This window comes from Anopheles stephensi, chromosome 3 (genome assembly GCF_013141755.1).
Source record: "Anopheles stephensi strain Indian chromosome 3, UCI_ANSTEP_V1.0, whole genome shotgun sequence".
NCBI classification, from domain to species: Eukaryota; Metazoa; Arthropoda; class Insecta; order Diptera; family Culicidae; genus Anopheles; species Anopheles stephensi.
The window spans coordinates 77,900,550-77,923,784 of NC_050203.1; the positions used below are offsets into that span (position 1 = coordinate 77,900,550).

Genomic DNA, 23,235 nt, shown 5'->3' on the forward strand with positions numbered 1-23,235 from the left:
CACCCGCCGACACCGCTCACGATCTCACGCCAACCGGTGGCCTCACCGTGGTTCGATTCGGTATTAAGTTTTCTATTTGCTACCGTTCTGCCTCGGTCGGCGGTGAGCCTTGTCCTTACGGCGAGCGTGCCTCGCTATAGCCTAACGGTCGCCGGAGTACCCCCGGTATACCTTTGGGTGCACTTGTTGCACCAAACGGGCCCGCAGAGCGCACAGTAGTAGTTCGAAGGTTAGCATTAAATGCAATTTTGCTACGGTTTCGCGAATCGATTCGCGTTCACCTGCATCGTGTGCCGTTCCGTTCGATTGTCTAGATCTTCTGTTAATGTGTTACGGTTTTTTCGCTTTCCAAACGGCGGGGGCCGAGTTGGCAAGCGAAAGAAGCGTGTTTTTTTGTTTTGTTTCAGCTGCTCGGGTCAAAGTGGTTCAAGTGGTGCGCTTCCGGAAGAGGTTGTGAATAGTAGCATTCCACTGTTTAAGGCAATCCAGAGGAGTTCATCCTAAAATAGAAAGAAAAACAGGGAAAATTGGAGTTAGTTAAAGCGCACACTTGAAATAGTTTACTTGAAAGATCTTGAACAATTTTAAGGAAACCTTTTCGGCCCTCGGCTCTTAAGAACTTACATCATCTTTAATTTGGGAGAGCACTAAAGGAACTGTTTACTGCATGGAATATTCCTACAGCAATCGAAACCTAAGGCTCTCGGTCGTGTTAAGCCCTGCGTTCCTTCTCACAATTGCTCTGTCGCACTGTGGCTAAATTGAACCAAATGGATTTAAATTGCAACTCCCAACTGGGTGCAGGGGCGTGCGAGTGTGCATCATCCCGTCCCTGGGAGTGCAAAACACGTTTAGGTTCCAGCAAATTGGTCCCGAAGAAGGGATATAGAGAGAGGGAGAGACTTTCATTATATGCCTGCACACGTATTTACTCGGGTGCAGCAATATGCACTGCTGGGTGGCATTTTCAATGTCATCCTTTTCTATTGGACTACAGCACCAGGAGATGAGCGCTGGGAAATTCCACAAGTTTTATCCCATAAACCGTGCGCCGAGTTTTGATACCTGGTAGCGTTCGGAGTTCTGGAGTTTGTGCATATTTTGTAGCTCATTATCGGTCACCTTTTCAATGGAGACTGTTTGTAGCATTGAAGTTCCAGATATATGAATGAAGCTTCCTACTGCACTTCGGGTCTTGCAGAGGACTTTAGACGACTTTTAGCTATTGAGAAGCTATTTCGATTCTGGAAATACTGGCAAACCCTAGATTATGGACAACCTTGTTGTAGCATTTCTTGCATCAACGTTTACGCTATCTCAGAAGACTTCTATTTTCTAAGGATTTAGCTTGAAATTATCCCACCAACCCTTTGCTACGGCGACCTTCGTTCGTACCATCCACCCCAAAAAGCATTGCCTGCCAGTACGCGCGCAATAAACAGAGACACAAGACACGAATGTTACGCTTTTACAGCCAATTTCTCTTCATTTTCCACGCCATGCCAGCAAAGCCTTTTGGAAACTGGACGACTAAGTTGCAGCCTCTGAAGGCCAACGGAGGCTGACGGCTAAAGAGACCCACAAATCCGTCGTTTCACTCTCTTCACATTTGTTTTACGGCTTCGGGTAGGACGGTGGGAGTTCAGTTGATTGATGTTGCCTTTGGGGAGGGCTAGCGTGTAGCGTTTGCTTCACTGAGGACACACAGTCCCTCGCGGGACAACATCTCGCCGAACATATGAAACGAATAAAAGCACACTCGGGGCGCGAAAAAAAACAGCATCGAGTCCTCCGTAACTTCGCTGCACCCCACAATGGCGGGAGAAAGTAGCGAAAGATGTAATAACGCAAGGCATGTCGGCATGTCCAGGAGGTGCAGGAGGAGATCGTCTGCGTCATCATCAGCGGCAACAGCATCGTCGTCGTGAAACAACCGTATCCGTTGTTGGCGCTTTCGTCTCACGACTAGTTTACCCTACGCAAACAGTTCATCATTGTCATGTTTTCCATCATTTTTTCACTTCACTCCACGAGGCGTGAGGAAACGATTATGTGAGCACAGCCAGAAGAGCCACGGTACTTCAGCAAAAAACCAGAGGGGCCCGTGTGCTCTAAATATGTTCCCAAAAATTTCAATATCCCGTTTGCCGGGTTGCATATGTACATTTTTTACGCGCGTGGACTATTTTCTCGAATCGGTTGACCCGGATTCCCCCCGTTAACGACGCACACCCTCTCCCCGTACAAGGGCAATCGCCCAAAGGCGGGCAAGTTCGCCACCCCAGTAAATTGCGGACCGTTTAAGCAAAGGGAACGCAGGAACGACAAAAAAAACTCTAGGGGAGCGATAATCAGGAAGCAACCATTTGACTCCTCTTTTTCGCTGTAAATTATTCCCAGCCTCGCTTGATGAGCCTCGATGTGGTTGGTTTTATTTGTCCTCCTCCCCGTAGTCGGTCCTCTGACGCCATATGTAATAATAAACGGTAATCGATTTTCGTACCAGTATGTGATTTTTTTTTTTAGTGGGCCCTGCAATTTTGTCCCCATCACAGCTAGCACTAGAAGTCTATCAGGCGCGAGAGCTTTTGCGTCACTGTGCCACTGATAAAGTGGCTGCCGGTGGATGACTAAACCGTGAACCCGCAACGACACATTTACTACGAGCGTCGAGAATGGTCAAGAATGAATGCTGTGACTTCATGGTAGGGCTTTTTTTTGCCCTTCCTATAAGATTATACTCGAACGGATGATTAGCGTACGATTAGAATGTTGTTTGTCACGATTTCCTACGGTTTATTAATTTGTTCTGAAAGCTTTACGACAAGCCTAGCCAGGAAGTGTTTATATGTTCTAGGAGGTGACTGGATTCAATTAGTCCGTAATTTTAAAAGGAGAAATAATTAGAGCGGGAGAATGGAAAGCAACGCAAATTGAATCATCGCCTTTTATTCGAGCCTAGCGTTTTAGGAGGTCTTTGTGGCGTCAGGAGATTGAAACCAGACAACCATTGGAGTCTGGGAACAAGTATTTCAATTCATATTATATTACAAACAATGTTTTATTATTTAAAGAAAAAAGGCTCATTATTACAAGAACAAATTAAATGTCACTACTTCAATGTTGGTTGTTATCAGGCATTAAAATGTCTTCCCCGAATAGCACTGAGATTGACATTACAAAGGGCCATGATTACCTCATGAGATTGAAACCAAACGATCAAGGCCGTAAGTTCTTATAGTACTGACCAAAAGGGTAGAGTGTATGAGGTTGAATCAGATTGCTTTATAAAGTAAATTCACAAGAATATTTTTCTTAAATCTGTTTGTTAACAGTAAGTAAATAAAGAAATAAATATAGTTTATGATATACAAAATAAATAACTAAAAAGGCGAATCCTATACCAAGACGACCGTTATCAGCTTAAAAGTGAGCGTTCCGAGTAGCAAAACACTGCAGTTCAAAATACTAATCCTTCTGTATCATGATTACGTCATGCAATTGATACCAGACAACCCGGCGGTCTGTGAATTCATATTAAATTGACCAAACAAGATAGAGAAGAAAAACAAGTTTGAAAGGCATACATTTAGATTGATTTTGGAGTAAATAAATAAGGCTCTTATTCCCATATTTGATGTATTATTTTCACATGTCAAATATTAAAATACAAATCAAATATAAACAATACTGGCATGATGGTCGTTATCGGCTTCAAAATGATCCTCATTCGCCTCAACATTAATTGGTAAGAAACTGATACTGGAAACTGTAGTCTCAGGATGTCATGATTACGTTATGAAAATCACACCAAACTACCAAAATCCAGTAAAAAGACTTTGGAAACAAATATATACTTAACTCCAGCAATATTTGCTGTACGTGAAACCAGATTTTCGGTCTGTTAACTGTTTCTTTTGAACTGGACAACAATATTAATCCGTTTCGAACCCAAATGTGTGCCTTTTCTTGAGCTGCAAAAGTCAGGAACACATCATCTGATTAGAGACAACGGCCTATTACCGTGCAACAGACAACAAAACCACCCACCGTTCCACACCGATTAGATGAGATGAATTATTCATCTGCATGGTTCCGCAAAGGTATGGGCCAGCCTGCTTCTGTGCACCAGGAATCTGAGCAATCAATCAATAGAAGGGCATGCCTTACCAGCGCAGTAGTAGTACCGTGCGGGCCTGTGTGCCGTCGTCGTAATCATGAATCAAAATTCCACTACACAACAGAAGCACGCATCGCCGGAGGGCTTGTCTGACGTGCCTAGGCTAGTGCTTCGGCTCTCTCTTTTTGTTGTGGCCGATTTCCAGGGAACGGAACAAGATCAAAGTGTACTGAAGCGACCGAAGTTCGTGAACAAATACACCTTTTTCACATCGATCGATCATTGCAACCCATGTAACTGGGAACCGAACATACGCAGTTAGAAGCCAGCAAAAGAACTCGTGTGGAATAATTTCTTCCCAATGTCAAGTGAAAGGCTTTTTCTTCCTTTCGTTTCTGGCCCCAGCTTCCTGCTGCTGTGGTTGTCGGTTGGCGCTAACCTGTTGTTGTTGCTAATACCGTACGCCCACAGCACACAACATACGTTACACACACTCGACATATGTTTTAGCGCGCCTCCACAAATATGACTCGTACAATGAGTGTACACAGCGAGAGCGACAGCTCCACGTAAGTGCTCAAGCATTATTGTTCACTTTAAAAAGCCCAACCGAAAAACAAAAAGCAAAAACAGACTCTCCAAAAAACAATAGCACAAACGGTAAGCGAATTTAAATAAAAATTCGTGCCTACGGGTGGCGGGGCAGCACCAGCGAAACATTCCATTCCGAACAGGGTGGAACGAACGAACGAACGTGTGTGTGGTTGCCCTTTGCCCTTGGGGGGACAACCACGTTCATCCAGTTTGCACAATGTATGCGAGGAAGGCAAAACAAAGCCAAACGATGACATGCCCACATTCTTTTCACATACAATTTGGATCAATTTTGCAGTCAGCCAATTTTTAAATGCTTTTTGACATTTGGTGCGAAGGTTTAGTATTACTTTCGCTCCCTTGTTCACAATGAAATATAAAAAAATGTATCAAAATTTTGGTGGTTTGGAGTGGAAGTGTAATGAATGTAATAATGAGGTGTAAGAGTGTAATAAGGTCGAACACGTTTTGCACAACAACGTCAGTTGATTTCAAATTCCTAGCATAGTTGAGAAAGCATTTCCAGATGATATCACAATACGAGCAAATAGTTTTAAATAGTAAATAAAGCGATACGGAAGATTCAGGGATATGAGTGACTGTCTTTTATAAAAATACCTGATTCTTGTCCCCATTTTTACGGAGCATTTCAGATGATTTCATAATAAAATCAACATTTTAAGCAATGGCACGCGCTTATTATGTTCTAACAGACGGGACGGTCCTATGACCTTTCAAATGGTAGGACCAAGAATCGAATCCCGTCCTTATCAGCGGACTCCCGAGTGAAAGACTTATACTCAAATTCGTATTAAGGAATTGGCCAGTTAATTAGGAAAAGACTATTCGGGTTTCAAGAGCTGCTTTACTCATGACCGTTGGGATAGTTTTCTTATGCAGATGGGAGATCACAATCAACGAAGTTCCTATATTTCTAACCTCAAACAAGATAAGCTCAGCTTGTCAGGTTTTTATGGCATAAAGAGGTTAATGAAGCGGAGATTTAGAATTAGCAAAACTGCGGACAACATATTGTGGATTCAACGATTAATAAAGTTACAAAAATTAAACTAGCCAGGCATCTCAAAAGCAAAATTTTGAGCTCGTAGCCCTGGAGCTTTGAGAACTTTGACTTACAAAATATAGCATTATGATATCAACTGCTGCTATTGTCCTATCATCTGCTGCTATTCCATTGAACATTCCTACTCTTGTGAAATTTCCATCCGAAAAACAAACAAACAAAGTTCTACGACTTATTCTGCAACATTTTATGCTCTTGCTGTTGTTGCTGTACCTTCAGAAGAGCGCAATTTTCCCACCCACAAAAGCTCCAACAAATAACACACCTCCCCACGCAGCCTTCCTTTTCGTCTTATTTTATCGCCATTTCTACCGAGGCTGTTAAGACATTCTTTTCCTTTTCCAATCACCCATCGTCACATAAACATGCACACACACACACTCCCATACAAAGTAGTGCGTTGTCTTGGTGGTTGTTGGGTGGTACTGCTAACCTTTCCATGCGTCAAAGTAACAGCAGCGAACGCTGGCAGCGCGAAGTTTCGCGGCATGCTTCGATCGCGAGGCGAAAGAAGACAGCAAGAAAAAAAAAAACCACCGTTTTCCCGTCATACTTTCTTCGCCATTTCTCCCAGCGTCTCCCTCCCAGCTTCTACATTCTTCCATTTTCTCTCCTTTCACACATCTTTCTCATTCCGGTGAGGCGTTTTTATTTTAACAAATTGCCGCACCTCGCACAGTTTTGCTGATGCTGCTGAATGCTGCTGCTGCTGCTGCAACCATCATCAACATTTTTCCACTCAATCATTTCTGCTCCCTCTCGTTCTCTCTGTCTTTTGCTGCGTTTGTTGCTATTCTTCTTTCCCTGGTTTTGCCTTCCCCATTTCGTGCAGCTCATTTGCTTCTAAAACTTTGCTGACCCGCAAACGCCCCACGGTCCGAAGATTCCGCAACAACTACCGCTGGTTTTCACACACCCGGCCGCGTGTCGTAACCGCATCTCCTACAGCCCCTTTTTCCCCGAAGAAAAAACCTGGCCGAACTAAGGCCAGCCAGCTAGAGAAAAGGTAAGGAGAGAATAAATTCGATGAGTGTTCGAGGTGCGTATCTCATAGTTTCACTACCTGGAAACAAAACAGAGGTCGGAAGACGAGTGCTTTTTTTGACAGGATTCGAACACCTCGGATCGGATTTGTGAGGGGGAATTACCGGACGCCACAAGAACGGTCCGCGGATCGCTTTCCCGCTGTGGGCTTTGGTAGCTTCAGGGCGGGGAGTAGGAGGTGGAGAAGGTGGTGAAAGGTAGGAAAAAAGCGTGATTAGACTAGCGGTCCGAAAGGCGTCGAAGTAGCTGCTGTTGCCGATGGTCAGGGTTCGTCAAGAAGTGTTGAGCTTTTTGATGGATTATCAATTTCATTTACTTTTCTCTTGTATCTTCAGTGCTTAAGTGGGATGCGCTTTAGAAAAAGAATTATCTACCGTTTGCAAAATAATGAATCAATATACAAAATTTAAATCAAATTTAAAATGCGGAATCCACGGAATTAGTCGCGTACACCTTCACGAGTCTTACTATAAATTAGTATGGACATCTGACTTGGTGATTCGAGGATCTTTTGATATGTTTAAAGTCTACCAAGGATCTACCAAGGATCTACCAAAGGCTTAGAATCCAGAGATTCTCTAAGCGTCCTTGGAGAATAGGAGGAACTCTTCCGATTCCTAGTTATGAAGCACCAGAAGTAGGGACATAATTGAAGGATTCAGTGAAACTATTTTAAAGAACAGACATGTTCTTCTTTTGCTCTACAATCTCAAGAGATCTTGGCCTCCCATCCCTGACATCTATGGTCAGATTAAGTTGGACAGGATTCTCTGTACATCTTAATTTTAAGAAATATTTGCAAAGGCAAAAATTCAAAACTGACCAATTAGGTAAATTGTCAAGTGTTTCATTCTGATAAGGACTGATAAGGACATATAATAGATTTAATTTCTCTCTTTGGCTATACACAAATATCTTCTTATGAGTGTGTTTTAAACGATATGTATCTGCTAAATGAAACTTCATTATAAGGAATTCAATCATTTGACCTATTTAATAATAGTTCCGCGGAAAAATGTCATATCTTCTCCTTTGGTACTATTTTCGCAGGATGTCTTTGTCTACTATGTCTGACTTAATTTACCAATAAGCGGAAAATCGAGTCCTGTGTATAATGAGATAGTCGACATACGAGCTGGTTTAAGGTCCGTCATATAATGGTAAACGTACCAAACAGTCATCCTAATCGCTTGCTTTCCCCTGCCTTTTTTCGCCCACTACTGCCTGATGAAGTTATGTATAGCGAATGGTTCACCGCTAATGATGATTTTGCCGCTAGCGCAAACTACAAGTGAGATGCGTTTTTTTTTGTTTTCCTCCTAGATCTAAGTAACCGTTCAAGTAATATTTGCAGCTGACGCACGGGCCATGGAGATTAGAAGCACCGTTCGATGGAGCAGCATGGAGATTCAACAAGTTTCGGTCTGGAGTCTGGGAAAAACAGGTCCCATCCATCCAAAAACCGGACATCATATTGCTAAGCGGTGTGACCCACTGTCAGAAGGAGCTGACCTGGGTCGGAGGATGATTATTTGCAAATTCCACAGCCGCCAGAGCGAGATAATCTCATGTTTGGTGATGCACTCTTATGCTGCTCCCAATCGGCTGCATTCCACATCCACCGAAGATGATTGATAAGAATTAGCTGTACGTGCACACACACACATACACACCGTTGTGTGCTTATAAAACAGCACGTTTTCACAAAGAAATAACTTAATCCCCCACAAGGCCCACACAGACACAACTATGGCAGCGTACGGATGTACTCTCTCTCTCTCACAAACACAACTACACACATAACGCATAACAAAAGGTGTACGCGATACGATACGGAAGGAAATACAAACCTTAATTGTTTATGTTACTGCACCCCTTTTGGATTCGGTGTACGCGATGGGTGGGGGGTGGTAAGGGAGGGTGTGCACATCTGCACACGCGTCACACGAGTACAGGCGGGATGATGGAGGGTGCAAACATCAACAACGCAGCAAAAAATCAACAAATGAATTACAGACGCACACAGACACCACCACACACACACTTTCTTCCGCGATTGGAAGTTGCGTTTCAGTTTCACTCGATGCAAAAAAAAAAACACAGACACACGGTGCACCAGATGCATTTGCGGTGGTGGGATCGCTGGACGCGCTGCATACAAATCAGCACACACACACACACACACCCCACACGTAACAACTGCTTGTCCTGGTGTGTGAGTGTGTCTGTTTGCTGGTGTGCGCTGACGAAACGATCGAAGCAGGCTGTAATGTGCCTTGCTGCTAGGCGGAAAACATGTTGCCGATGATGTTGTGAAAATTATGCACGACGCCGTTGATTATGCACACGCCGCCGACAAGATGATAGTGGTACGGGCGGTTGTATTGGTGTGTGCCACGCGATCGCCCATACTCTAGCACTAAACGCACTTTTTTGTTGATTTTCGGGACAGGAATTTTGTTTGAACTTTCAATACAACGCACACACACACGCACGCACGCACGCACTCCTGCTTGGGTGGTACACGGTGGGAGGCGAAAGGAATATCATAAACCGATTGGAATCTTGTTTTCTGTGCAACACACACACGCGCACACACTTCACCATACGCACACGTGTACACACACGCGCACAAAACGGTATTCTTTCGATCGGGAGTAGCTGTCACATCACATCCATTCCCTCTGCTTTCTTGCCTCTTTTCCGCCCAACACCAATTTATATCAACGGACCCAAAGGGCCACAAAGCTAAGAACACAACAAACGAAGAACACGAAAAGTACACAAAACACCCCTTTTGTACACCCCAACGATGAGAGTGCCCGAGAGGCGAAAAGTGCTTGAGTGGCAAATAATGTATTCGCCGTACTGTTATGTGGAAAGCATTATTATGAATAACTGGATTCGCTTATTGGAACGATTTGTGGCACACGCAAAAAGGCAACTTCATATTTCGTGACACGCACAAGTTTTCATTGTTACACCAGCAATACACTTTCGATTCACTTTAATCGAATAGGAAAACGGAGAAACGCAAGAACGTTGTCCCACTGGACGTGGTGCACTTACGACACGGATGTACGCCAGAAGATAGTGGAAAAAGTTTAAATTCGATTCGTCGCGGCTTGCTTTGCTGATTTGTTGGCTTCCTTTGCCCAAGTAGCGTGAAAGTTTGACACAGCAGTATGCTGTGGGCTGGATTTGGCGAGATCTGTACGGCATGCTGGACCTCAGTCGCCATTTGCTTTTTGACGTCTGACAGCAGAGCGTTAACCGTGTCAGATGTTTTTGAACAAAAGTGTGATCAATTGGACAACATTTGATGTAACTATGATTTATTGAATTTATTTTTTTATTTTTGAAGTTTAAAAAATATCAACAGTCGACAAACTGGCGCAGAATAAGCATTTTTATTCGGATGAAATCAACTACAAACCAATCACTTCCGTCAAATTTCTGCTGTCAAACAGGTCACTCATGAGCCAACCGCCCCTTCTATACGTTAACCACCAAAATTGTTGTTTTTTGATCTTTTTCTTCGTCGCAAGAAACTTCCATGTACGACATTTCATTTCAAGCAAAGATGTTTACACCACTCTCGATGTAAACAACGCAATCAGAATAGAAAACGGCACAAACATAGTTTTACTTCGTTGCGAAAAGCGTCACGGTAAGGTATTCGACCTCACTGACCACTCAGGTTAACGTGTGCACCTGCAATTGACCCCATTTTCTTCCATTTCCCTCCAAGCACAAAGAAATTCGGATCGAATCGAAACCCTTGCGGCGGAAGGAAACTCGTGGTGGAGCAACGCTACATCGGCTACAGGATGAAGGACGATATTATCTATCTGGTTCTGCTTGCCTCGTGCATCGGATTCGGGCAGTTTTATCGAAAGTTCACCGACCCGGAGCAGAAGAAGCTGATCGGCACCGGGTTCGGGTTGCTGGTGGTGCTCTCCGTCAGCGGGTTCCACATGCTGCACATGCTCTTCTGTTATCTCGTGAGTGCACTGCTGATAATCTATGCTAGCCGAAAGTAAGCGTTATGCTGATAGCCTGTTACCAACCACCCGCGTGGCACGCTCATTTACGTAATGATCGTTCGATGTTCGTTTCGTCTTCCAGAATATGTCATCTGGCGTGCTTTGGGTTCATGTTCGGATATCTGTTCTTCTTCCGGTCGCTGTCGCTGCTGGGATACGATTCCCCACCGGGGCACACGAACATGATACAGATGATTCTAACGCTGAAGCTGGTGGGCTTGGCGTTTGAGGTGAACAATGCCTACACCAAGGGGCAGACGATCGACGAATCGAAAAAGGGTTCGACCGAGACCGATAAACCGTTGGCTGTGATGAGTGATTCGGACCGTGCGCTGCTAAAGCTTGACATGCTGGACATCTTCCACTACAGCTTCAATTACGTCGGTGTGCTGACCGGTCCGTACATTACGTTCAAAACCTATCGCGATGCAATTTATCTACCGTTCAGCGGGAAAGCGGATTGCGTTGGAGCGACGGTAGAAAATCTGAAGGTTATTCCACTGTACGCCGGGTTGTTTTTGCTCGTATCGTACATCTGGCCACTGGGGGTAAGGAAGAGGAGGAAGCCTTTGAAAGCTACCCCTTAATCCGCCTAATCCTGTTAATCGGTTGTAACTCTTTCTCCCCCTTCTACAGTACGCCACCAGTGGAGAATTCTACGAAGATCGGTCATTTTTCTATCGGCTAATGTACGTGTGGCCAACGTTCTTCATCTTCCGGATGCGCATCTACACGGGTATTCTGCTAAGCGAGTGTGTCTGCACAATGGCCGGCGTTGGAGCTTATCCGAAGCTTTGCGCCAGTAAACCAGGACATGGGCCGAGCAAGGAGGACTACGGTGGGGATGAATCGACGGCACTGGAATACGACTTCGAAACGGTACGCAACATTGACGTAATCAACACGGAACGCTGCTGGACGTTCCGGGAAGCCATGAAGTACTGGAACATGTGCGTACAGTACTGGATGGCAATGTACGTGTACAAGCGTTTCCCAAGCAAAAAGTATCGTACCCTCGTCACGTTGGCCGTCTCGGCGATCTGGCACGGTGTGTACGCGGGTTACTATTTCTGCATATGCGGCGCCCCGTTCTATCTTCCCATTGAGGATCTTTACGTGAAGCTGTTCATCAAGGATGCCACCGGCCAAAAGCGCACAGCACTGAACGTACTCTGCTGGATCTCAAAGTTTTTCGCCTTCTCGTACCTGGGTATAGCATTTTTGCTACTGACGGTGGACAAAATCTGGTACTACTATAGCTCCGTGTACCACTTTGGGTACGTGCTGTGGATTGTCCTGTACGGGGTGGGCGTTTTGATAGCGAAGCAACGAAAAGCCAAAGCAAAACAGGAGGCTAAAGTACAGCAGGCTACTGGCAAGCAGGACTGATTTCGCTACACGCTACCGTTCAATTGGTCTCATGACACACAACTAGACTCAAATTTTGTTGTACTTCTACTACTAATGCTAATAGGAAAATTGTTAACACAAAGTCAGGTGTTTTGATTGCGTTCAAAGTTAGAATTTATGCACTAGCTGGTTAGTGAGGAGGTTTTTGCGGGTAAATCTTTTAACGATAAAGCTTTGTTAGTTAAATAAAATGGGTTCTTTTGCATGCAGTACAAAGATGAATATATTCAACATCAAGATGGAAGATTTCCAAAGTTTATTAGTCAAATTCAGTTTTCATTTTCAATAATAGCAAAACATTGAATGATCAAGAATAACACTATTAAAGATCTTCTTTTCAACGGTTATTTTTAAAATCTGCCAAGCGAGAGAGAGAGGGAGAGCGAAAGCAAACGTCTGACGTCAGACGTGTGGCCAAATCTGGCCGACCCACACACAGACGTTTGAAACGTCAAGTGTCAGCAGGTTTCATTCCGTCTTGCTCGCTGCTGTCAAAAAGCAAAATTTTTCAATCCGCTGTAAATTTACGCTGTGTGTTGCTTAAACCTTTTTTCACGGTGAAACTTGACTGGAATTTTGTGAATATAAAGCTTTCCTAGTTCGTGACACTATCCGGGCGTTTTCCTGCACCGATCGGGGAACGCCTTCGATCCCCACAAACATGCCACAATCCTGGCTGCGGACAGTGCGACGGCTGTGAAAGTGAAAATTTCCCTGCACGCAGTCTCTGCCTCACTCTCTTCGTTTTGCTCTCTTGTTTTAGCTGCCCGCAGGTGCGTGAGGTCGGGGCTTGGGAAGTGAAAACGCAAGACGGATTTTGGGTTGAATCGAACAAGCGATTAAGGTGTCTGATGGTGGTGGGCGTTGAGTGGCAAAAATTTGCATCGTCCGTCTGGCAGGATAATGAGCCTAAGCTAAGACCCGTGGTTGGATTGCGCGTGAGTGTGTGTGTGCGTGGAAAACAGCACGCAGCAAATCGTCGGGAATGTGTGGTGCGTTTTCGTTCGATCGATGTAGCAAGGTTTCGTAACCAGCAAAGTGATACGACGGCGGTTGCTTGAGGCACACAAGAGAGGGAAAGTGGGCTTAGTAAGAAGCATCGGGCCGAGCAAATGAACACATTCACACACACGGTGGCTCCTGGGGTATTGGGTATTGGACCCCAGTGCAGGCCCATCGGTCGTTCTCAACATGGTGAAAAGCAACGACAACAACAAAGAGCAGCAACAACACAATCGATGACGTTGAGTAGCATGCGAACATAGCAACCCACGTCGAAACGAACAGCCCTCACCGTCATCATCATCATCGTCAGCAGCAGCAGCAGCAGCATCATCATCATTCCGCGACGTCAAAGTGAAAGAAGAAAGAGACGCGCCCGGTTACCACTGCGTCGTCCGCGACCCTAAGTCAAGTCGCGTGTGCTGCAGTTTCACTTTCCCTTTTTTGAAAAGACTTTTATTTTTTATTGACATACCTTGAAGGCGGAAGGAAGGCCGGGAGTGTGAGTGGGAGCGTCCGCAGGAAGGGGTAGGGTTGCTGATTGAGCGGCTCGGTGGCTTTTAGCAACAGTCCAGCAAATAGGAAGATTGATTTAATGCTTGAAAAAAGCAACCCGCTCACACACCGCATACGTGTGTGTGTGTGTGTGTGTAAATAGTGCGTGTGTGAGTCAGCCATAGCTAATGGTGAATGTTTGTTTTCACATAACACCTTCTATTGCAGTTTTGAAGCGGTGGATTTCGTATATTTTTCTATAGCTGGTGGTTGAGCGGATATACAGCGTGTATGAGTGTGCCAGTGTGTGTCGTTTTTTTTTGCTAGCAAAATTACAAGTGTGGAACAACATAAAAAAAAGTCGTGTAAAGTGGTTTGATATGCGTTTAGTTTTGTGAGAAGAAAAAAAAGGAGCAAGTAAAAAAGAAAGGCAGCTACTACGATCCGTGTGCTTTGCGCAAGGTCTGTTATTGTTGTTGGAGCGCCAAGTGTCATGTGGCAAGTGTCAAAAGTGTAAACAATTGCGAAGCCGTTTGTTGGTGTGTGTGTTTGTGTATAAAATCTTCCAAACCGTGTATCACAATGAATCTGGCCTAGGAATCGTACTGCTAGCTTAAGCATCGTAATCTCGACGTGAACGGGAGGAAGTAGTGTGTTCCCGGAGGAAAGAGTCGCACCGCCTTCCTCCTGCTTCCCATCTGTTGCGCCACCTGCACCGTGCGCGCTCGCCACACACACTTGCCATGGATGAAAAGAAACCGATTCCAACACCTGCCGGTGGCAATGCAACGGCCACCGTATCATCTGCCGCGGAACAGGACGAAAATGAGAAGCGTGTCGGGTGTGCGCACTACAAACGACGGGCCAAATTTGTGGTAAGTTCCCCGTGACTATACCCGGAACCCGGAACAACCCGGGTCTGGCCGGTTGGATGCTGTCCAAGGTTACCCGTACGGCAGCGGCACAAGGAAGCAGAAGAAAAAGAGAGCGAAAGTAGCAAAAACCGCCACCCCCCACCCTCCCATTGCACGGCGCGAGCAGTTCATTCACTTTCTTTCATCTCGACAAGACACATTCCAAGCGATTGACACACTCACAAACACACCAAACAGTAACGGGTGTCCGTGTGTGTGTGTATGTGCTGCGTTTTCTCATTACCCTTGGATAATAAGATGATAATTTATGATTTGAATGGAGCAAAATCACTTTCACCACCCGTGCTGCTCACCGGCACGGCCGAGGGGATCACTGTTTTTATCCGTCATCCGTCTGTTATGATTAATCTTATTTCTTCACGCTCTATGCGCCGCTTCTGACACACACATACACAAGCTCCAAGAAAGCTCCCTCCCCCTTGGGCTAAGCTTCCGATTGTTTAACTAATGCAATTTTATTTCCCCCTTTTTAGACTCCTTGCTGTAACAAATTCTACATGTGTCGGTACTGCCACGACGAGAACGAGACACACTTCTTCAACCGGAAAACGGTGACGGAACTGATCTGCACCGAGTGTGACACCCGGCAGCGTGTGCAGGCCGAGTGTGAAAAGTGTGGCGTACGATTCGGGCGGGTAAGTATGTTCGGCCCGGTAACGTGTCCGGCAAAGCGACCGATAAGTGTAGGAAAACCGTTGCGGGATGTAAGGATTGTAAGGCGGAAGTTGCAGAGGGCTAATTAAAGGTTTGCGGTGGCCTGGTGGTCTAGTCCCGGATCGACCGGTGGTAAATTCCATCTGTAAAGTCCCGCGAACCCACGACAGACTAACCTCATTCATTCCTCAGGTCCACCAATTTTCATTCTTTGTTTTGATGAAAAATAGGAGAAATATTTTTTCTTCTTTAGCACTACAATCTTAAGCGCTGTGGGCAAGCTTTCTTGACCTAATTTAATCTATATTTAATTTGATTGAAGTAATGTGGACTGACCTCGTCGTCGTATGAGAATCGTAAACTGTTACAGATTTTTTTTTTCGGGAAATACCACCAGAAGATGCCAAGCAACAGTATTTGTATCAACATTAGCTTGACACGTGGCTATTGTTAAATCTTAATCTTATTTTAACATTTACAAACAAAAAAGGAAATTTAATCTGCAAAAATACAAACCCTTCTCTTCCACAGTACACATGCCTGGTGTGCAACCTGTTCGACGACGAGGACCGTAATCAGTATCACTGTGATGGGTGCGGAATCTGCCGCGTCGGTGGCCGTGGACGATTCTTTCACTGTGAGGTTTGCAATATGTGTTTACCGCTGCAGCTAAAGTTCGATGGACATAGGGTAAGTGGAGCTTAAAAAAAAAACAAAATGCTCTTTCTTCATTCGTTCGCACTTTAATGCGCTTTGTTTTCCATCCTTCCGTCCAGTGTGTGGAGAATGTGTCCCGTTCGAACTGTCCCGTGTGTCTGGACGATATTCACACATCGCGTATTCCATGTCACATTCCCGACTGTGGACATTTACTACATCGGACATGCTTCGAAGAGCTGGTGCGTGTTGTTTGTTTGGAAGAATTCGAATGGTGTAAGTGGACACTAACCGTGTGTGTGTGTTTGTCATTTGGTAGCTTTCGTCCGGCCATTATGCTTGCCCCACCTGCCAGACGTCGATGATGGATATGAACCAGCTGTGGGAGTATCTGGATGCGGAGGTGGCCGCCACACCCATGCCAAAGGAATACGCAAACTATTTCGTCGACATACTGTGCAAAGACTGCCACAAGGTAAACACCCCCGGCCGTAAGAACGCTCCTCATTCGCATCACGCGCTAATGGCTCTTTGCGTTCCCTTCTCCCAGGAGTCAACGGTAAAGTTTCACGTGGTCGGATTAAAGTGTACACACTGCGGTGCATACAATACCTGCCGAACGAAGACGAGAAGCATAAATGGATGCAACAGCAGTGCCGGCAATGGTAGCAGTACAGGCGGCGGCAGTAGTACAGCAGCAGCGGGTGGTGGCACTGCACCGAACACGACGAACCCTTCCGAGACGACTTCCTGGATAAGGATGGTGCCCCTATCGATGGTGGAGTCCGACGATAGCGCCATCGATGATAGCGCAATTGACGACAGTGAAGATGGTAAGGAACACCGTGCGCCACTCGCTGTCGCGGGATGCACCTAACAAAAGGATTTTTTTTGTTTTCATCCCAGAACGACTTGTCGATCGTCTTGATGCGTACTTTCACCACGTAGTGCACGGTGATGACGACGGCGCCAGCACATCGGCCGCTTCATCCGCTTCCTCCTCGAACTCTTCGTCTTCCGCGCCGTCCTCTTCCTCGACGATGGTAAGCACCACCACCACGGCCGACGTGGGCCAGCAACGGTTAAGCAACGGTGGTACCAGCAACGGTGGTAGCAGAAGTGACGCTGCCATACGCCGTTCATCCAGCGCCGGTGGGTCCCGTGGGTCACCGAACGGCGGTGGCGTGGTTCAGGCGAGCAGTAGTAGAAGTAACGGCAGCACCAACAACGGGTCCGTCGTCCTATGGACGGACGGACGGCGAAGAAGCTACGGGCGGACGGACGTGGCAGGTTCGTCCAGGTCTTCCGCGGCAACCCACGACGAAGATCGTTCCTCGTTCGATACTAGTAGCAAAGGTAATGATAATGGTGGCGCACCAGAAATCTGAGCGGCAAACCGTCATTTTCGGTATAGGTCAAATTGAATTTGAATGTGATCGTTGTGTGAGTGTGCGTGTCCCCTTCCGAATAGAAGGGAACGTGATGGGAAGGTGTAGAGCACGTTTCGGTGCTGCTGCTGTGCTGGTGATGATGGCGAAAAGGGGTTGGATTGGATTATTGTAGAAAAAATACACACACACACACAAACCCACAGGCCACTTACAAGTGTAATAACTACTACTATTACATGCAATTGTAAAGTATTCATTATTCGTACGTCGCGCGCACAGCACGCGTGTGACCCATTCCACCATTCGCCAACTTCGATAACGTCGAATAGCCCCTTTATATTGTGTTCATGATGTCCCGTTCTACTCTGCGTTGAGTCACACTTAGTAATTGTTTCGAGCTTTAGTTCTGTAGCCTTTTCCATGTTACACAGCGGTAAACTAGCCGCTCGCGTAGAGAGAGATATGATATGTGTAGCCATTTCAAAACAAATTGTGAGATAGTAACGTTGTAGTTGTAACCCGGTATTCGGTTCTTTGTGTTTGCTTTGTAATTATTGTAGGAAAGAGAAACAAAAAAATGGGGATAGTATATTAATCCGTTAGCTGGTAGCTGGTAGCTAGTATTCGTTTTGAAGGCGCACAACGGCTTGCGCTCGAGCATGTTGAACCGAACTTTTTTTTTCTCTCTCCACATTACCTAACACGCCTCCTCCATTTTACAGTTCTCAACATTTCTGACAAAACAAGCGCCGTTTTACTCGTGTTTCTAGGGAGGTTATTTTTCTTTTAATGGAAGAAATCAGTAATTTTTCCTTGTGAAAAGGATAGCATGTAAATCTTTTGTTTCTCGTATTGTAGATAATTTCCACCTAATCCTGCTTTTCATTTAGTTCCCTTGTTTATTATCGCACCATCGACCTTCCTACGCTAGGTCGGACAGGTTAAGTGTGTCGACTCCACATTAGGCAGGATTAAAATTATCATCCAGTTTGATTCCAGGAGACTCACAGCTAACAAATCAATAGGTAAAGACAAAAGCAAGCGCTCAAGACAGGCGCTACAGTAGATGAACGTCTGCAGTCACCGGCAGACGGAAACTAATAGCTAAAACGATAACGTTTCTTCAAATCCCAGTTTGAAAAAAGAAGAAAAGCATCAGAAAACCTTAATCTCACCGTGGTAAAAAGAATGCTTATACTATCTTTCCTTCTCGTAGTGAAAATACGAGGGTCCAAAATTTGTTTTATTACTTCACTAAATCAATCCCGGAAATTAAACCCCCCTGCAAACCGTACCGAATTCAAACCACTCGCTTACTAATGAAACACACCGTTAGGAGAATTCTATTTATTCACCTTAATTTAAGTCGATCCGCTAGACAATGCTACCATTTTTGTTCCCAGTATAGATTCCGATAGATAGCTTAAAATAACCGCCACGCTCCCCCTCCCCATCTGCTCCTCGATAACCTCGGTGTGTTAGCATTTTAACCTGCAAAAGTTTCGCGTAATCTCACGTTGGCCGCTCAGAATGGTCCTAGAGAAATCCGATAAATCTCGGCAACAAGCCTAGTGATGTGCAAATTGAGTCAGAGTGAGTGAATGAGTTAAATGTTAACAATGAAATAGATGATTTAAAATCATTACCGAAGAGTTATTTCAACTCACGTGTGATTTAATTGCACACACAATGCGGTTTTAACTCACTCCTGAGTTTAATAAACTTACTGGTGATTTAACTTTCCGACTGCCAACTACGGTTTAATTCATTAACTAACGTACCAAGTGAGTTAAAACCTGGTAAGTGAGTGGCTAGTCGCGAGTGTTTCAACTCACTCACTCTGATTTAACTCACGTTACTGAGTGGTTAGTCTCATCACTACATCAAGCGTAAGTGCATTTGCCAATATCAAACAATAAAACAATACATTATCAACCACAAACACGTAGCCAGAGAGAGAAAGAGAGAGAGAGGAATTAATACCAACCGTTTTTCATATGCATATATTCTGTTCCGTAGTTAAGACTGTAGATCCGCCGGAAGTATAGTAAAAAAACAAGAGACAAACAACCCACTCCGTCAACGATAATCATAAACGTAAATGTAGCGATGATAAACAAAAAGCAAATGGAAGTGCAAACCATTAATGCTTGCAAGCGATAGGAACGAGAGACTAAAGCGAAAGAGAGAGAGCGAATTTCAAACTCAAAATGATTAGATGTAAACCTGTAAATCATAAAAAACTAGAAAGACTAAACTAATAACCGAACGCCGGAAAATGCGTTCCTTTCTCATACACACTAGGCTGGCGATGGATGGTGGACAAAAGATAGAATTTAAAGCAAAAGTAGTAGTAGTAGCGAAAAAAGAGGAAAAACAAAACACACACACACACACACACTGAACCAGGTATCGGCACATGAAAAGTGTAAAACATGAATTTAAACGTTTAGACTTATTGAAAACAAACATTACAAAAGCGTACTAGGGGGAAGTGACAGTTACTAACACTAGAGCGCCGGGTATACTCTTGCGCCTAGAGGTATACTATACTATACAACTAGCCCGGAAGGTTTATATAAAATGGCACAACACTTTTACGTACGTACGGTTCGGATGCAAATGCTCTGCTGCTGAATGAGAAAGTGGGCTGCTAACGTGCGCCCGAATGCGATTCGTTTCCAATTGCGCATTACACAATAAACATTTCACTATCGTTTGAACTAATAGTAAACGGGGCACCGTTGCACTTGCTTCTGTCATCACATCTACTAAAGGGACAAATCAGTGTCAAATGGTCACTTTTTTAATATTTGTTTTATTATTCTGCTTTGTTACTTTGTTCCGGTGTCCTCACACACGGGGAACGGGGGTTTTTTTTTTATCAATTTGTTTAGGGAAAACTTTATTTGTTTCTTTGTACCGCTTAACTGTAGTTTGCTCTTACTCTTCTCTCGCTCGTTAACTATATCATTAGAGCACATCATTTTACCGGAGATCTCTCCACACATATGCAGCGGAAAAATGGATGTACTCGCTTGTACAAAAAGGTTGGGCTAAAACGGCGCGTTCCACTGAAACCGATAAAGTAATCACATTGAACTCTACCATGCGCTTTGTGATGAAAAACTTATTTCGTGGCGTTTAACAATCGGATGGCCTTGTACGCGGTGGAACTGAACACGTTTGTTTGACTCGATTTTCTATTGCTTTTCGAAGGAATGAGGAATTATTGCTCATTTAAATAATGCTCTTAAGTACTTCTTCCAGAGATTCGAAGAGATTCGTGGTGCGTTCGAGAGAAGGAAGCTTAGAAAATATGTTCACCCTGAATTTACTGTACGAAGGCCTGACTAATCAATCAGCTACGGGTGTAAGCTAGTCAAGAAAGGCAAAAATGGCAAACCAAGACGCTTCGAGGTCACCATTGTACAACGAATTAAATTCGCCAGCTGCAGTGGATTGGTTCTGCCATAAGAATGGCACAAGAAGACTAGGATCAGTAAGCCTTTTTAAGGCCATCTTCATGAGCAAAGGAACTGATCCCATTCGTTGAAGAGATAATTGGAAACTATCAGCGTGTATTCCGATATTCACTTCAACCCACAGATGGAGAGGGCCATCCGTGACTTGGAGGTTGAAACTTCGGGGACCATAGTCTATAAGTCAATTCAAATCCTGACATTCGCTGATGACATAGACATCATTGGATTGTGGTTCTCCTATAGGTATGGGAAGTAAAAGCATTGCTTAAGCTCACCAAAAGGTCGAGCAGGCCAAAATCCGGTGGGCTGGTAGTGTCAGGAGAATGGCACCGGACGACCTGGCCCGTAAAGTCCTTTTAGGTCGTTCATATAGACATGGAGGAAGCGTTGTAGGTCCAAATGGAGTTATGGTGTTAATGCGTCCGCTAGGTACCGGACTAACAAGGAGTTCTGCAGCAAACCAAGGTGGAGGATGCGCGGTAAGGTTCAAATGGAGTGATGGCCACAAACACAATCGCCCCAAAGCCCAATGGGCGGTATCGTGACCATCTGCAGCAGGTCAAGACCGTCCAACCGCTATACTACCTGATAAGTAAGTAAACACAACACAGCGCCATCTGTTGTAAAACGCCACGAAATAAGCTTCCCACCAAAGACTGCTTAATGCCAATTCTTAGCCGTTTACATCCCCATATCGTTTCAGGTCATTCGAATAAGACGAAAAACTAAAGGATGGACGGTCAGTGAAACGATTCATAAAAGAAAACACACACACACATAAACAGTTGCTACACGCGGTTGCTATTATGGTTAACACCCATCCAGGTGGCAAAAAAGGATCGCACAAAACAGACAAAAAACACGAAAGGACAACAAGACATTGATGAGAGGGACGCCTAACACCTAAAAACGTAAACCCCGGATACAGACCGGATAAAACCTCTCGCACCATCGCTACGAACTACAGTATCGCACTCAAAAGAAAAGGGTCCGTTGAGTATTCGAAATCTTTGGCACGCCGTACGGATCACTCTCTCCCCTTTCTCTTGGTGTGTGTGTGTTTGTTTATAGGGGCTGAGTATGTGTTCTTTTAATTAGTTTGGACCGGTCGCGTCCCGCGTCCTACCGCATCTACTACGCGTTAAAGCTCTGCGCTCGCCTCTCTCGAGAGGGTTGGGGAGGAAAATGGCAATGGAGATCTCCCCAAGCGAATTGAACCTACGAAGGTGTGTATCTGTTTGCACCCTGGAACCCGTTTTGCTTTGCAAGCATGTTTACGCCAAAAAACGCGTCCGGACCAAGGAGACCATCCCCGTTGCATGATGGACAATCCTCCATTTTTTTTCTCTTTCTGTCGCTCCGGTGTGTGTGTGTGTTTTCTTGCAAAAACTCACCCAAGGTCCTACACTCCATCGTTTCTTTTTTCGGTCGGTTCTGGTTCGTTGTTGTCCTTAATTTTTCGTCCAGTTTTCCTTGAAGACGAAGTTTTTTTTTCCTGCGTGTTGATTGTGGAATGTAGCTGGACCGGGAAAAAAAGGGAAGGACGATGGGGAGCACGCGGTTACGGGAGCGTAGAAAATTGTCCTTCAAACATTCCAGTGCTCCAGTGCTGCTTGCTGCCACGAGGTCGAGGAAGATGGAGGTTGGACGAATGGTTTGTTGACGTTAGCGCTCACGGTTGGACCCGAACCGTCCGATGTCGTGACCTTCTTTTTGTATTCTTCCGCATCCGAGTCGTTCGTCAGGGTGTGGTTGTAAAATGGGGGTGCTGTAAAAGTAGTAGTTCCCGATCTACTTCCGGTGCCGCTGGAGATCGTGTTTTGCTTCCGTCGACCCGCCTTTCGCTCCACCGCTACTGCTGCACGCACCTCCACCTCCGCTATCCACCAACGCTGATGAGGTGGTGGGACCGACGGCTCCCAGCACGGCCGATGCTGATTGTCGACGGTTGTTGCGCTCGACCGCTTTGGCCGATATTTGCTGCGAGCTAAGGACGACCGTCAGATAGACCGGCCGGTAGAGTGGCGCCAGGTCCCGGTGCTCGTTGTCGCTCACGTTACACCCGTCGTACACTTCGCCCAGCAGGAACTCCGGCCCGATGTAGGTGCCACCCTCGACGTGATCGATAGCAACATCTGTTGATGGAGAGTGGGAGGCCGTTTTATGGGTTGTTTTGTGGAAGAAAAAGGGTGTCAAAAAAAATCCCAGGGAAGAATAAATAGTGTCGTTAAAGGGAGAATTGAAAAAAAAAACACCCGAGCAACTCCTAGCCAGGGACAGTAGACAAAATGGCACCGAGCGTGAAACGACGACGGGGT

General features: G+C 45.2%; 4 protein-coding genes across 18 annotated transcripts in view; 2 read left to right on the forward strand and 2 right to left on the reverse strand.

The window, feature by feature from the left end:
• Positions 1 to 10,050, reverse strand: part of LOC118514633 (rap guanine nucleotide exchange factor 6) — a 39,246-nt gene extending 29,196 nt beyond the window's left edge. For 4 of the 6 annotated variants that reach the window (XR_004906684.1, XM_036061643.1, XM_036061644.1 and 1 more), the window contains exon 1: positions 9,912 to 10,050. The gene's annotated coding sequence lies outside the window, so the exon portion shown is untranslated. Of the gene's footprint in view, positions 1 to 171; positions 501 to 8,692; positions 9,249 to 9,808 lie in introns of those variants that run through there. The other 2 variants (XM_036061641.1, XM_036061642.1) reach the window with 2 other exon arrangements.
• A 340-nt stretch (positions 10,051 to 10,390) lies between these two features.
• LOC118514637 (lysophospholipid acyltransferase 7) lies at positions 10,391 to 12,542 on the forward strand. Of its 2 annotated transcripts, none has more exons than XM_036061651.1 (4): positions 10,391 to 10,512; positions 10,594 to 10,881; positions 10,971 to 11,436; positions 11,525 to 12,542. In XM_036061651.1, exons 2-4 carry the CDS (start codon positions 10,673 to 10,675, stop codon positions 12,275 to 12,277), a joined length of 1,428 nt encoding a protein of 475 aa, XP_035917544.1. In that variant the 5' UTR covers positions 10,391 to 10,512; positions 10,594 to 10,672; the 3' UTR covers positions 12,278 to 12,542. The 2 variants fall into 2 exon arrangements, with proteins under 2 accessions (XP_035917544.1, XP_035917545.1); XM_036061652.1 differs by having other exon boundaries at positions 10,415 to 10,517.
• Positions 12,543 to 12,731: 189 nt separating this feature from the next.
• LOC118514638 (RING finger and CHY zinc finger domain-containing protein 1) lies at positions 12,732 to 20,159 on the forward strand. Of its 9 annotated transcripts, none has more exons than XM_036061653.1 (8): positions 12,732 to 12,829; positions 14,024 to 14,670; positions 15,204 to 15,365; positions 15,916 to 16,074; positions 16,161 to 16,283; positions 16,361 to 16,516; positions 16,592 to 16,874; positions 16,948 to 18,002. In XM_036061653.1, the coding sequence occupies exons 2-8, from the start codon at positions 14,539 to 14,541 to the stop codon at positions 17,427 to 17,429; spliced, it is 1,497 nt and encodes a 498-aa protein (XP_035917546.1). In that variant the 5' UTR covers positions 12,732 to 12,829; positions 14,024 to 14,538; the 3' UTR covers positions 17,430 to 18,002. The 9 variants fall into 9 exon arrangements, with proteins under 9 accessions (XP_035917546.1, XP_035917548.1, XP_035917549.1 ...); XM_036061655.1 differs by having other exon boundaries at positions 12,764 to 12,896; positions 16,948 to 20,159; XM_036061656.1 differs by having other exon boundaries at positions 12,765 to 13,071; positions 16,948 to 17,674.
• The window catches only part of LOC118514639 (arrestin domain-containing protein 3-like), a 32,629-nt gene continuing 27,506 nt past the window's right edge, over positions 18,113 to 23,235 (reverse strand). The window contains exon 9 of the mRNA XM_036061662.1: positions 18,113 to 23,052. Within this exon, the coding sequence (XP_035917555.1) occupies positions 22,709 to 23,052 (344 nt within the window). The 3' untranslated portion in view covers positions 18,113 to 22,708. The remainder of the gene's footprint in view (positions 23,053 to 23,235) is intronic.